Source organism: Tiliqua scincoides, chromosome 6 (assembly GCF_035046505.1).
Source record: "Tiliqua scincoides isolate rTilSci1 chromosome 6, rTilSci1.hap2, whole genome shotgun sequence".
NCBI classification, from domain to species: Eukaryota; Metazoa; Chordata; class Lepidosauria; order Squamata; family Scincidae; genus Tiliqua; species Tiliqua scincoides.
The window spans coordinates 2,849,751-2,865,643 of NC_089826.1; the positions used below are offsets into that span (position 1 = coordinate 2,849,751).

Genomic DNA, 15,893 nt, shown 5'->3' on the forward strand with positions numbered 1-15,893 from the left:
AAAGGATTCGCACCTATTCTCCAGCATTCCCTTTGAACTCAAAATGAGATTTGCTGCCATATGTATTTAGACCAGGGGACTCCAAACTTTTTGGCCAGAGGGCCGCATCAAATATCTGGCATGGTGTGGAGGGCCAGAAAAAAATTTAAATATAAAATTTAAATAAATAAATTAGAGATGGAACTTAGATGAGTGAATAAATGAATGAATGGGCTCGTTCGTTCAACCTCTCTGGCCCTCAGAACACCCTCCGGACACAATCAGAGCACAGTTCTGGTCATGTTCAGTTGAGTGGGCCAGAGGCTTTCAGGGGACAAGAGGTTGGCTGTGGGCCAGAAAGAGGCTCGCTGTGGGCCGTATCTGGGGTTTGGAGACCCCTGATTTAGACAGTGGCCAAGTGTTTGCTTTGGTTATCAAGATTTCAGCATGGAATTTCCCCTTTCTGGGAAAGCCTAAAATTGTAATTGACCTATTGCCTTGAGGCTCAAAGAGTTTTGCAGAAGATGTAGCTTCCCATGGCACCTGATAACCATATTAAGTACTTAGGTGTCCTGGAAAACAGAATTTCCCAGGATCCCTGGCACCTGGGATGCTACTATTTCAGCATTCAAGAATGAAGGGTTCACAGACAAGTGCCCACTGAGGCCTCCTGGTTATTGCTGCTGTGATGATAATGAAGAATACTTGCATACCGCTTTTCAATAAAAATAAGTTCTCAGACTAGATTACATATAAAAGATTGAGACGATGTAATTGAAAGAGTTCCTAATTTAAAACAGACACAAGAAAAGCACCACATAGCCACCGAGAGGGCTGCCATGCTGGGGTAAATAAGGACAGTTACTCTCCCCCTACTGAACTGAAGAAAGCTACCACTTTAAGAGGCCCCTTTTGGCCTCCTTCACAGGGGTGGCTGTTGCTCTCACTGCTACAGCCCCCACAAAATACTTCATTGGTAAGGACTAAAAAGGCTCAGTGATTCCCAAAGGACTGGGGGCTCACAGGCACTGGGGAGGCATTCGGATCCTGGCAGGCTCTCAGTGACATTAGCTGGGGAGTAGTGCAGTCCAAATTTCAAAATAGGCTTGGAACAAAGCGAGTTAGTGGATCCCATTCTAAATCAAGCTCTGGAGAATTTGCCCTTCAGTGCAGGAAAGATCCTCTCAAATCCATGCCCTCTAACTCTTTGTTGAAGTCCAGGATGGATTTAAACCCTGTTCTGGGCACATGGCCTCTAGCCATACACTGGACCACCTTCAAATAGGCATCACTGTTGCTGATTTTATATCCATTTGAATGCCTCTGGAGGACAAGACTTGGTGCTGCCAATTCAGAATTGCAACTTAAATCAGAAGCTTGTGAGGCCACAGGAAGTAATGAAATGTCAGTGTCAATGGGAGGGATGTGTAGAAATGTCACTTGTCTTACAGAAACTCATTTGGTTCCCTTGAACATTGTCAGACGTTTCTCCCTGGGAGCCACCCTGAACTTTGCTTCAGTTCCACTTGTTCAACATTTCAGAGCCACCTGTGATTAAGAGGCCAGGGGAGGCCCCTTACCTTTCATGGTGAGCCCCCCCCCCTTAGCTACTGCTCTTAGGAAGCTACAGGAGAAACAGGATTTGACTTTGACAGGATTTGTGGTTGGTCTGTGGAACTCCTTGCCGCAAGATGTGGTGATGGCGTCTGGCCTGGATGCCTTTAAAAGGGGATTGGACAAGTTTCTGGAGGAAAAATCCATTCTGGGTTACAAGCCATGATGTGTATGTGCAACCTCCTGATTTTAGAAATGGGCTATGTCAGATGCAAGGGAAGGCACCAGGATGCAGGTCTCTTGTTATCTGGTGTGCTCCCTGGGGCATTTGGTGGGCCGCTGTGAGATACAGGAAGCGGGACTAGATGGGCCTATGGCCTGATCCAGCAGGGCTGTTCTTATGTTCTTATGACTAAAACTGGGTGGGATCTGGGAATGGATGGCATTTCATTGAGAGTCCCCACTGCCTTTTCTCCCATAACTGGAGCACCAAAGTGGGCTGGCCATTAATGAAATCCTGTGCAGAGGCTACCACTGCTAGCAAAATGAGGAAGGGAGCCATCAAGATATGGAGGTGACGGTAGGACCTGCTCACTGTGTGGTGCTCCTGAACTCTAACTAGAGATTTTCAGTCAGGAACTGCAGACTGTGAGTGACTCTAATCTTTTCTACCTCTATGTGGGCTATAGCACCCAATGGAGATGTAGGGTGCTATCAGCTAAAGAACTTCCAGAAGAAACTCAAATACATATAAATTTTTTTTGCTCACACACAAGAACTGGCAGCGTTTTAAAATTCAGAGTGTAACATTTTGACATTTGAACATTTTCCAGTTTCCTGTTCACAGTGCAGGTTTGAGGGATAATAAAAAATAAACCTCGTGGATGCATTTGAAAACAAGAATGTAAGTATCCATTGGCCTAAGGCCATCTTTTATTTTGAAATCCAACAAAATCCAGCAATTCTTTTTAACCACATGAAAAATAAGCGTTTGCACTTTGGCAACCAAAAGCCAAAAATATTGCTTGTGTTTATTGCTGGTGGTCACGCCCTCCATTCCCAGGTCATTCCAGCGCCCTTTTCTATATTAGATTTCAAACTGGACCGACTGGTAGGGAAGGAAGTGCATTAGGCAATATGAAGCAATGGCATAGCTAAGGGGGAAAGCACTAAGTTTTGCAGGGAGCTTCACTGCATTGTGCAAGCAAACCCTCCCCTTGGGAGCCATTCTGGGTGGTAGGAGTGAAACAGAGGCACCTGCCTGCACCCCTCTAGCTACTCCTCTGAATCCGAGCATCTCTGTGCTGTGCTGGAAAGGCATCCACTGCCCTCCTGAACCTTTTCCTAACCTCTTGTACAATTCTTTGCAGCCAGCGACAGATGACAACCCCAGCCTGGCAAATCCAGCCCCTCCTTTCCAGAGCATAGCTTGTGAACTTTACAGCTCTGCCTCTCTTATTGTTCCAGAACAAATGCTGGTGCCCATCAAATGACTCTGAACCCAGCGGAGGCAGAGTGGTCCGAGGAATAGTGGTGGAAGAGGACCCAGGGACCACAGGATAAGCTCTTTGTCCCTTCGGCAAGCGTGCCTGCTTCTGTCCCTTTAAGACTGCTCCAGCTGTTCCCTGACCAGGCAGAGAGAAGCAGCATTTAGGAACAGAGGCAGGCACAGAGCTACTGAAGGCTGGAAGGAGAAAGGAGCTGTGCATCGCTCCTGAGACAATACTCCGGCCTTTCCCTGTCAAAGTGTGCCTGCCTTGAGATGGACTGTGGATGCCTTGAATGATGTCAAGCCCTGTTGACCTGACAGGGTGACTGATCTACTCCCTGAATCTCAACCTTTCCTTTTTTTTTCCCCCATCTGCAAGAAGTTTGCAAAGGAGAAGGGGAGGGGAAATCCACTTGCTAGACTGGATCTGGAAGTTAGAGAGGGATGAAGAGCAGAAGTCGTCCAGAGGACCCCTCCTGAGCCAGCCTGCCTGGATCTCAGGGGCTTAGGTGAGCTGGCAGCATGCTTTCCGATCAAGACGAAGGTTGGATCCCCCAAAGCACGGGGAAGTCTTGAGGTGGGATTGCAAGAGCTGGAACCGCAAAGCACCCTTCTCTGCACCTTTGCCGGACTGTGAGATCACAGAAGGGCCCAGGATATAATCCAGGATGAAGGGGATCTGGTATTTTTTCACACTGATCCTGACAGGTGAGTGGAAAGAGCTTGGCTGCCTTGGTGTGACTTCTCAGTGTTAGGTGTGACAAGAGCCAACAGGAGCACAGTTTGTAGATGCATGTTTGGGGTTCAAAGAATGGTGAGGAATGCCGCCTTCTTGCCCCCTGTGACAGGGGGTGACCCCGCAGGAAAGCCTTGAGTTAAGGACAGGTGTCAGATTTGGGGTCCTGTGCAACAGCAGTGTGTTCAGCTCACCTTTTGCCATTCTGAATCAATGGGTGTGAAATAACTCTCCCACACTGCTGCTGGAAGTATTGAAACCCACCCACACCAATCCCCAGCATGCACAAGCAGGGTCAAATGAAATCCATTCTCCCCCCCCCCCCCCCACAACCACACTGATTGTGTTGGCAAAAAAAGAGGCAGCCAGTTGGCATCCAGTGATTGTGGTGAGGTGCTCAGAGGAAGACTGAGCAGACCATGCTCCAGAAAGAGAGGTCATCGTCCCCAACTGTGTGTGGAAGGTCTTTCAGTAGAGAAAGGGCCCAGGGGTCACACATAAACATGTATTTAGAACTGGTGTAAGAAGCTAGTTAGCAACAGAGAATTGCTATTTCAAGGCAAGGAATCATTTTGTGTGTGGGGGGGGGGGTGGGATGTTTGATGGGATTTTAGCACCCCATTAGTGAAAATGCATTCCCTCAATCCAAGGCTTGCCGATCCAAATCTGACATGTGTTTGCCTGGAAGTAAACCCTGCTGATTTCAATGGTTCTTGCTTCTCGAGTCAGTGTGCGTTGGATCACAACCTTTTTGTCTCTGTCCCTGCACATGTTCGGGGTGCACTGAAATACTCTGAAGTCAGGGGAGCCAAGGAAGAGTGCCCCTCCCCCTCCTCAAGATTGTCTCACTTGCTGGAAGTTCCAGGAAAAGAGGGCGATCTAGTTACTTAATTGTGCATAATCAGTTAGGTCATTGACTGAAGTAATGGGTCCTGCTCTGAAACACTTGCCCTTCTCTCCTCCTCCTCCTCCTCCTCTCCCCCTTTACTCATTTCAATAGCAGGCACTGAATCTCAAGATACATCTGGCTTTTCATTCTCATGCAGAAGAACTTCAAGTGTTCAAAAATGATGTGCCGATCAGGACAGAGACAGGGAGGGGGGAGATCAGTCACCCTTGCCCCTAGGGTGCAGTTTGCACAAGTCTATTTCAGTACATATAGTCTGGTTCCCCTTTTACACAGTCAAATGTGACACCCCAGTTGTGTGGACTATACAGTTGTGTGGACTGTACGCACACAGGTGCAGCTATTTAGATGCAGTGACTGGGGAGGGAAGCACCTCACCTTGTGGCAAAGGCAAGGAGGTGTGGAGCCGAGCCATGTTTGTACCCTCACAGAAACAGATGTCTTCCACTCGCATCATAAAAATATTATTATTCCCGGAGTCCTGGAGGAAATGCAGCTGCCCCTGCACACAGCCGGCTTCACACAAACGTCTCCCCTGGAATTGCTGTTGGGGGAACTGGCTGCGTGACCATCAGCTTGACGACTGAGGGCGGGCAACATTCTCTACAGCGGGAGGTGGAGGGCAACTTGCATTATGTCTAAAGGAAGCTGAAAGGGCAAAACTGGGGCATGACTGATGTCCAGGAGACAGAAGGGTCATTTTCTCCTGGTCAACCCATGCTCAGTACAGAAACCCAGCTATGAACATGAACGTAGAAGCTGCTCTGGTCACCGACAAGCACGTTTCTGTGTATCCAGCCTTTATCCTGCCTTGCTTTGCCAAGGAATGGACAGAGGTTGGCACACCAGGGGTTTTACCCATGTCACCTTCCCAGCAGCTCTCAGAGATTGGGTAGGCTGGAAGAGCGTGGCTGGCCCATGGTCACCCAGGAAGCTCCTCTGTTGAGGGAGGACTTGAACCCAGATTTCCTGGTCAGAAACCAACACATCATCTGCTCTCTTATTCTGGCTGTGTCCTCATATCATGGGCCAGTCACTTTCTCTCAGCCTCACCTACCTCACAGGGTTGTTGTGAGGACAAGAAGGAGGGGAGGAGCAGCTGTGTAAACTGCCCTGAGCTCTTTGGAGGAAGGGCGGTATAAAAATGTGAATAAATAAATCATCCTCATCCTCATCAATATCCCAACTTTCCCATGCCAAAGCAAATGCCTAAAGGAGCTTACAAAGCTGCACAATAAATGTACAGTGCACAGCAATATATCTGCACACTGACCAGCATACATTGAAGTATACTTTTTGGCTGTGCCATTTCAGAGGCCCTGAACACCATTCATCTGACCCCTAACAGGGAAGTTCACCACCTGGCCAGGCCCTGATGTAGCCAACCAGCACCTTGTGAGGTCAGTGATCCCCTTCCCCATTTGACAGTCAAAGTGCTGAGGGCGCACGGCTCATGTACCTACACTTCTTTCATACTTATAAACTGCCGTTTCTACAAGGAGCTCAGGGTGATATACATGGCTCCTTCTCCCCCCCCCTCAAGTTAGCTGCACAACAACCCTGTGAGTTAGACTACAAGATTGTGACTGCCCCAAGGAGTTTTTTATCCTGGATCTTTACAGTTAAATGTAACAGCTGAAGCAATGCACTGTGGCCCTCTGATGGTGCGCTATAAACAAATGGCTCACCTGGGGTGAACCAGTTCTCTATAAAGCAGTGTGAAGGTATTGTAAGTGCAGCAGGAAAGGTCAATGCCCCCATGCTTTCCCCCACCCTGGCCAGTCCAAGATCTCCTGGCGCCGGACACTACATGCTCAGTGCAATCCCCACTACACCTAATGATTTGCCACTTTTGCCCCTCTCATTCCCTGGATTGGAAAAAGAATGGCACAAAAGAGGAAGTGGGGAGAAAAGGGGTCTCTTCCTTTTCCAATTCATGGAGCGGAAACAGCAAGAGCAGTGGAGGCAAATGGGGGTGGAGGTGAGCGTTCCCAACCAATCTGCTGCCTTACATGAAAGGGCAAACCCTGTTTCCCCCACCTTTCAAAAATCCCTACTCAAAAAGAAAAAAAACTGGTCATTGTTCTTCTGCTGGAGTTACTTCTAGCCCCACTGGGAGAAAAATCAACCACACAAAGTTATTTCAGGGAGACAAGTACATGAGGGATACATCTCTCCCTCCAATCCCCACCTTGCTTGCCACTCCAAGGGTTCTGTGGCAGACCCAGATCTGCTACCATCATGGCTGGTTTGGCCCTCCGTCAACAGATTCTGGCAAAGTTGGAGAAATGATGGACATCCACTGCTCTGGCTGCCAACCCCACTGGCCACAATGTGCAGTGATGCAACGGCCTCCCACACCTCTTTTTTCAGCCTCACGGTGGAATCCAGAACTTCTTTTGCAAGGTCTCTCCCAAACCCCCAACAGAGCCATGAGTCTTCTGCGCAGCCAGTTCCAGAATTCTGCACCAAGGTAACCCAGATCCTGTGACTGGATTGTGCACATTCAGATATAATTTGCAGGTTTTTCTATCTGCATAATTCTAGCTCATGGAGGAAGTGAATGAGGTAGTGAAAGCTTATGCTCTGTTCCTAATAAAAAAACCCTTGCTCACCTGCCACCCTAAATCTACACCCACACCTGAGAATTCACCAGGCTCTGTCCTCCTAAGGGCTAGAAATTTAAGAACAAAAACAAAAGACAGACAACATCCTCATGACCCAGAATTCTGTGCCCAGTCTGCAGGCTCAGACTGAAATACCACAGCTTTGATCATCAGGGCTCACTTATGCTGTCGATCTTCCTCACTAAAAGAGCTGCCTGGCACAGGAACAGCCCAACCTGTGCAGTTGGGGCACTCTCTCATTGGAGCTTTCCAAGAGAGACTGGAGGCCACCTACCAGGGACACTGTAGCAGTTGCCTTCACTGAGCAGGGGGCTGGACTGGATGATCTCTAAGATCCCTTCCAACTCCAAGATTCTGTGGAGAAGCTTGACTGTTGCTGCCTTAGGGCAGCTACCTCGTTTGCCTTCCAGGTTGAGCCAGTCCTGCTAAAAAAATCATACCTTAACCTTCATCAGTCAACCCTCCCCTTCTAAATTCTCTCTCTCTCTCTTTCCTGCCCTCCCAGTTCCCCTTGCTCTAGATCAGGGGTGCCCAAAGTTTTTGGCAGGAGGGCCATATCAGCTCTCTGACACTGTGTCAGGGGCCAGGGAAAAAAAGAATTAATTTACATTTAAAATTTGAATAAATTTACGTAAGTTTACACAAATGAATATATTAAAGATGAACTTATATGAATGAATGAGGGCTTTGCAATAGCTCAATGCCTATAAAAGGCCTTGCACAAAGCAAGGCTGGCCTTTCCTTTGCTGCCACTGCTGCGTCACAGATGTGAAAGAGCAAGCAGTGGAGGGAACTCTCATCCCACAGCTCACACGAGAGGTCAAACAGTCGCCCTCACGCTGAAAGAAGTTGCGTTGGGCCAGTGTGGGCTTCAACAAATCTCCGGAGGGCCAGAGGCTCATTGAAGACTGGGGGCTCCCTGAGGGCCGCATTGAGAGGCCTCAAGGGCCACAAGTGGCCCCCGGGCCGGGGTTTGGACACCCCTGCTCTAGATATTGGAATTCAACACCATTCAATGAAATTGAGTGAGGGCAGGGTATAGAAACAACATAAACAGGTAATTTTTCGCACAATTGATTTACACAGGATGCAACCATGGAGCCTAACTGAGATGACTTTAAAACAAGATTAGGCAAAGTCACAAATGAGTGGTCCACCCCAAGTTCAGTGAACATCAAGGCAGACCCCCTGATGTCTGTTCCCTCCACCACCCAATACCCAAAGATATACTTCTGTACAGTAGAGATCCCAGCAGGTTATGATGGCTAATAACTGATAATAAACTAAAGTAAAAGACTCAGGAAAGGATGTTGGAGAACAGCTTCCCCCTGCTGCCTTCAAGGTGGTTTAAAAATAACTCTCATGTGAAGAATCTATGGACATGATCCAACCACAACATTCGCAAAACCCCATTGACTTCAATAGGCAAGCATTATCCTCTCAGTTCTCCTACTGGGATCACTGGGATTGAACACTTTTAACAGCCCAACTCTATGGTTTTCCATGCCTCACACAAACAGGCTGTTCTGCATACTATGGTGAGGGAAGGGGCTGATCAGGAGGGGTAAGGAAACATATTGTCCCTTATCTCCCTGTAAGCCTCCTGGTCACCAGTGGAGCCTCTCAGACCCACACAAGTTACTTGGTTGGCACAAGTCTGAGGAGACAGAGGATGCATGGCGGCTCACATGCCCACCAAATGTCACCTTTCATCTGACACACCTCCCACCCTCCTCTATAATTTCCCCCACCCCCTGGCTACTACACCCCAGCTGCTGACTCACCATCATTGACCGGAGCTCCTCTTCCTGCTTCCATGCACTGGGCCTCCATGACCTCTTCGGAAGCAGTCTGGAAGCATGCAGCCAAGTGTGCTTCTAGCTCACCACTGACAATGACCAGAATGTGTGTTCCGTCACTGTAGCGGACCTGCAAAGATAGGCCATGCCATGTTGGCACCCTTCAGTCTGGAAAGACTCTGGTATCGCGCTCTGAAAGGTGGTTCTGGAACAGCGTCTAGTGTGGCTGAAAAGGCCAATTCGGGAGTGACAATCCCTTCCACACTGGGAGCAAGTGCAGTCTGTCCCTGGTCTGTCTCCCTGGCTATGGGCCTTCATTCTTTGCCTCAGAATGTTGGCCAAGTGTCTCTTCCAACTGGGAAAGGCCATGCTGCACAGCCTGCCTCCAAGCGGGCTGCTCAGAGGCCAGGGCTTCCCACTTGTTGAGGTCCACTCCTAAGGCCTTCAGATCCCTCTTGCAGATGTCCCTGTATCACAGCTGTGGTCTACCCGTAGGGCGCTTTCCCTGCACAAGTTCTCCATAGAGGCGATCCTTTGGGATCCGGCCATCATCCATTCTCACGACATGACCGAGCCAACGCAGGCGTCTCTGTTTCAGCAGTGCATACATGCTAGGGATTCCAGCACGTTCCAGGACTGTGTTGTTTGGAACTTTGTCCTGCCAGGTGATGCTGAGGATGTGCCGGAGGCAGTGCATGTGGAAAGCGTTCAGTTTCCTCTCCTGTTGTGAGTGAAGAGTCCATGACTCGCTGCAGTACAGAACTGTACTCAGGACGCAAGCTCTGTAGACCTGGATCTTGGTATGTTCCGTCAGCTTCTTGTTGGACCAGACTCTCTTTGAGAGTCTGGAAAGCGTGGTAGCTGCTTTACCGGACCACAAATCTTGCGACCTGTATTTGGGGCTTCCTAAGGCTGAAAATCTATGATGCAAAAAAAATGCCCCCACTGAAAGTGGCAGGAAGACATCATAATGCCTGTTGCTCTAAACTGAGCCTAGAGAACTTATGCCCACTTCAAGCTAATTAACCCCCTTCCAGCCCAAGTACAGCTAACTATAGCAGAATGTACACCTACTGTCAAACCCCAGTACCAGCAGGACAGTGACTAGTAAGCAGCTTGCCTGTAGGGTCCCTTCCCCAAGTACTTCTAAATACAACACCAGCATCTCAGCTCTCCACCACCCAGCAGTCTCTGTTTGGGTAGTCCAGTCGCTGGCCCATCAGCCAGTGTGCCAGTTCATTAATCCATTAGCTAGTTTGGGAGTCAGTTACTGACTAATCGGTTAGCCAGCAAGTCAGTCCAATAAACTAACAAGCCTCCTCTCCCTCCAACTGCAGCCCACAGACTCTCACTACTCCAGGTGCTGCTTTTATCTCTGTAATGACCCACCTGCCTCTAGCACACCTGCAGCCCTGCAGCGCACCCATTGCTGAAAGCCCAGGCTTTAACCCCATGTTTCTCAGATGCACCAAAGCAAAGGGTCACCGCTGACACCACATCCCATTTCTTCGCAGCATCTTCCTCAATTCCAATACACAATGATATTAGGCTCTAGGACAGTAGCATAGCTAAAAGGGGTGCAAAGCACTAAGTTTTGCAGGGAGGCTTACCACACTGTACCTCTCCCTTTCAGAGCCATTCCAGGCCGCTTGAACAAAACATGCCTCCGTTGTGCTCTTGTGGCCCAGAATGACTCCAAAGGAGCCACTTGCATGGCACAGTGAGGCTCCCTGCAAAACTTACTGCTTTGCCCCCCACCAGCTACACTACTGCTCCAGGGTAAGGTGAACTAAACATGAAGTGGAAAGGGGAGGGAAGCAAAATGGAACTGCCGTATCCAACAACTACACTGTGTCTTTGGTAACATGTTGTCCGGAGGTTAGGAGGGTGGCTACTAGGGGTAGGGCCTTCTTGGTGATAGTGCCCAAACTGGGTCACTCCCTCTCTAGATACGCATGCCTGGCCCTCCCTGACCATCTCAGAGGCACCAGGCAAAGCTCCTCCTGTTCTGTGCCTTGAATGGCTTTTAACACTGTTCAAGACCTGCCTAACTGCCTTTTCCTGCCCTGTATCGGCCTGACCAAGCAGTTTTCTCCAGAAGGTTTGCATGTTTTTAGGGCTTCCACTACTGCCATGCCCCTTCTTTGTTTTCAAGGGTTGCAGACATGAGCTTGCCTAATGTGCAAGAAGGTGGGACGTGAGCCTGAGACCTAAATAAAGCCAGCCACATGTTGAATGTTCCCAGTTGCCCCCATAAGAAGGAGAGCTGTCCGGTTGGCAAACGGTCTCTTTTCATTCCGCACTGCATTTTTATTTGTGCATCTGACATCAAAGCATCTAACTGCAGTCTGCTGGCTTTCTTTTTTTTAAGCATACTTTCTTCCAGGAAAAACTGGCATGTGGTAGAAAGTGACTGGGGTGAGAAGCTCTTGTTTATTCTTCATCATGTACAGCAGTGGTTTTTTTTAAAAAAAAGAAAAAAAAGAACTCATTGAATTTGCTGTGATTTGTTTAGTACCAGCTCAAATCAGTGCCTATACAGGTAGCAGAATCTCTTAATAGCCGTGGCGCAAGGCGCACAGCGGCCAATGTTGGCATTTTTTTTCCTGACAGCTGGTTGTCTCTGCTTCTTCTTTGGCTGTACCTGCTGGGTAATTCTTCTGAGACTTTCATCATCTTCCTTTGTGAAGTTGCCTCTTTCCTGAAATAGCAAAGATGAGGTGACAGTATAAAAAAAATAATTAAAAGGACAAAAAGATCCATGAATTTAAAAAAATAAAATAAAATCACAGATCTGGGATGGCGCCAAAGATCTTCCAGCCCAGAATGGTTTTTGAAAACATTCCATGAGGGAAGCTTGTGGGAAAAGTGGCCATCGCCCTGGAGACTTCCTTGTCCACAGCTACAACATGACATTGAAGGGTCACATGAGGTGGTTTGTACATCCAAGAAAAGTCTTCTATCAGTTATTGCAATCAACCCATTTCCCTTTTCTTCCCAGCACAGCTCCTTCTCAACTCCCTTTCTGCCTTCCCACCACTCCCTGCTTTATATCTCTTCACAGACTCCTTAGAAAAACATCCCCTTTTCCCCTTCATAGCTTCTCCTTCCCTGGGCTATCGTTTGTTACATACCATCACCCCGCAACTGTATAATTCATCTTTCTAAAAGCCTTCTGGGATGCAGGGCGCATGAGAGAGGCTATAAAAGCCGTTGTATTTTATCTCTGATTTATGGAGACCAACTGGTGAATGCGTCTGGCATTAGCAGGACCTGCTCAATTTGGGTTGACTCTGGCAAGGCTCGGGCAATAGACTCGACCCCACATGCACACAGGTGTGCGTCAGAAGGGCTGCCAAAGTATGGGGTGCTTTGAAGTCAGTTTATTGATCTTGGGGGAAGGATGCTGGGGCCTCAGTCTTTCTCCGTGGAATTTGGCTTTCTGGTTCATCTTTCATGTCCCATCCTTGCAGTGTGCTATTGGCAAGCAGAGATTTACAATGGTCCAGGCATACAAAATCATAAGACTGATGTCATAAAGGCACCCTGGTGGGTTTTCCATTCCTGGTTTTTTCTTTGGACCAAGAAGAAAGGCCAGGAGCATCCTTTAGTCCAAGCGTCATCAACAGTCGTTCATCAGAACAGCATTTTGCCTGCGGGAGGGCAGGGCGGGGAAGAGTCTCTCGCTGTAGTCCCCGAGATGATCAGGCAGTGTGCAGACAAAGTGTTATGTCCCTGAATAAACCTAGATTCAGCCTTCCAGTTCAGTGAGGCAAATTCCCAGCATTTGCTAGTTTTGCCCAATTGTTGATGCATCCCTAATCCAGGCTGCCAAAGAATTTAGAATTGCTGGTGAAAAGGAGGGCAAAGGCAGTGCAAGATTTCTAAACTGAGAGGTCTTGAATGCCATAATGGTCTCCAGTTCTGCCTCGCTTGCATAGAACCATCCCGGCAAATTCTGCTTGTCGAAGGCTGCTCTTGGTATGGTTGGCAACCTTCAGTCTCGAAAGACTACGGTATAAGCCTACAGCACCTGGTATTCCCTGGTGGTCTCCCATCCAAATACTAACCAGGCCAGATGTTGCTTAGCTTCCAAGATCAGATAAGATGAAGTATGTGCAGGGTAACAGGTGCTGCCCGAAGGCTGGTCTTGGTAATCAGTGATTGAAGAAAACCAAGCAGGACTCTCTCCTCTGCGTTATTGCCTCTGAAGGCGAGTCCTTGAATCAAACCAGGTTCTGGGGATAAGCACAGGTTGGGTCCTGAATGGAGTCTAGAAAACAGTGGGCGTGAGAGAGGTCAAGGAAGTTGAGGATGGACCATAGCTTGGCAGTAGTGTGCATGCTTGGTGTATAGAAGGATCCTGGTGCAATCACAGGCACCTCCAGGAGGGGCTGGGAAAGACCCCCTGAAACCCTAGAGGCAGGGATGGAGCCTGGGGAGTCACTGCTGGCTGGGACAATCCAGGGCCAGGTGGACAGATCCATAAGTCCAGCTGCTCACAGCGCTACTGCCAAGATTTCAGAAGATGCAGATCCCAGACCCGTGATGTGGGCTCTGCCTCCCGTTCTCATCCATAACAGATCTTGCCCGTTTTGAACAACTGGAGGAAGACTGAAATTCTTTGGGTTCCTTTAGGTCCCTTTGCTTAAGTAACTTCCATGGCTATCTGCTGCTCTTCTTCTGGTGGTAGGGCATACAGACCCTTCAAATATTGTGCCCTGTCCTTGGGATCTAGCTTTCTTCCATGCATTACTTTGCATCCCTACTTTCTGGGACCTGTAAATCCTATCGCTGGCACTGACCTTCCTGGCTAGTGTTCACCAATGAGGATGGCGCTTGTCATCCCCCCAACCCACTTCTCGATGGTTGGCATGTCCTGTTGGCTCCTCCTGCCTGAGAATAGGAAATACCTGCTGGAACATAGGAAGTCTGGGAGTTGTAGTTCTCAAGAGAACATGAGTCCATCTCTTGAATCTCAAGTTGTAGAGTTCCTATACGATCTCCCCTACACACACTCTCTGTGTCTGTTCCAGCACTGGCTCAACAGACCATTGTTCACAATGTTCTCAGTGCCAGCACCAGAATGGTGGGGGCCCTGGGGCAAGGCACTGCCCTGGACTCCTCATTATAGCCCCTGCCTGTCCCCTGATGGCACATTGGACACAGTGGCATTGCTAGGGGGGGTGCAGGCTGCACCAGGTGACATGCACGGGGGGTGACACTACCACTGGCAAAACTTTTTAAATTTTGGCATTTTAGAATAATACCATCATGTTATATATATTTTGATGCAGAATTTCATGCTGGATGCAATTAAACAAACCACATTTAAATATCTATCATCTGTCAAACGTTATAGCCAAAAAACCAGCACTGGCAAGCGATGGTGTGTCACCTCGCCCACCAACTGGGGCGTTGCCCTGCCCCCAGCACAGGAGGTGGTCCTGGCCCATCATGGGGGTAACATGCTGGCCTCCCACACCGCGTAACGTAAACCCTAGTGACACTACTGCCCACCAAGACTGAGAAGTTGGCTGAGCCAGGTGGGTCCTGTGATAGACAAGAGAGGCAGGCAACTGATCTGACCAACTCTTGATTCTACCCTGTTTGTTCTGTCCTAACACTGCCTCATCTCGGCTCCAAGATCTGGGCATCTCATGTAGATACAAGAAATAGGTTTGCACATACATCCTCAAGCATGATCTCCACCTCAGCCTTACTTTTTCTCTGTAGCAGTGGCCACCTCCCCTTCCCACATCAAGGGGGACCTGGACGTTTGAGCCTGGGTAGAACATCCCGTTTCCCCACTTCCTATAAGCAAGCTCCATGATCTCAATATTTGCTCCACATTGTGGAGTGAGCCATTGTGGTGGGGAGGGGAGTGTTGAGGGACCTGTGAAGAAATCCCTGTTCAGGTGTGCAATTACCTGGGGCTCCTTGGACCAGGTTGCCCTTCTTCATAGGACTATGGTGAGGACCAAATGGGAATATCACAATGTATGCTGCCCAGAGATTATTGTGGCACCATTACAATGGAGACAAATGTTCCCTCCACCCCTGACAGCGGGTGGTTCAGCCTTTCCTGGGGGAGATTCCGCAGCAGGCAGAGCAACATAAGACACATGTCATCTGCCAGAAGCTCCTGCAAGCTACAGGTCCGCTCTCTGCTCTGTGCACTGTAATGATGGCCATTTTGCCCGTAATTAATGACTGCTCACCTTCTGTGTGATGCAGCTTTGGCAGGAGTGCTGATGATGTGTTAGGAGAGTGGCGGACAGAATGGCTGACCTTCCTATGAATAATTTGATGGCCTGGCTTAGCCGGCGTCTCTACGGGTTTTTCTTCACTTCACACCCTCGGTTTGTTTTGCTTGCAATCCTCATATTGATCCTGCAGAAGATATTCAAGACTTTTTTCCCTTGTGGAAGATTTTTTTTTTTTTTTAAATCAGGAGGAAAAAAGAGGAGTCTCCCCAGCTTTTTTCAGTGGAAAAATTGCATCATCTTCGTTTTCAAAAAGAGTGAAACTCTTTTAAAAATAGTATTTTAAAATCGTGTTGTTGCAGCCAGTTACATTCCCACAAAACTCCTGCTGCTGCATCCCTTCCTCCCGCTGTCCTTCCAGGCCCATAGAAGGTGGGTGCACTTGCAGGAGGAGGAGCACACACACTGAGGAGACAGTGGACACGGCCTTTCCATTCTAGGACCTCCCAAACCTGAGTGTTATGCTGAAAACCAGAGATCTGGCAACACTAGTCCCTGGAGGGACAACACTTCCCCCTTAAACACTTAAACAGAAA

The 15,893-nt window shown here is 48.7% G+C and overlaps 1 protein-coding gene across 2 annotated transcripts in view; it reads left to right on the forward strand.

The window, feature by feature from the left end:
* Positions 1 to 3,001: 3,001 nt before the first annotated feature.
* The window catches only part of GFRA4 (GDNF family receptor alpha 4), an 82,030-nt gene continuing 69,138 nt past the window's right edge, over positions 3,002 to 15,893 (forward strand). For both annotated transcript variants that reach the window (XM_066632328.1, XM_066632329.1), the window contains exon 1: positions 3,002 to 3,730. In XM_066632328.1, the coding sequence (XP_066488425.1) occupies positions 3,691 to 3,730 (40 nt within the window). In that variant the 5' untranslated portion in view covers positions 3,002 to 3,690. The remainder of the gene's footprint in view (positions 3,731 to 15,893) is intronic.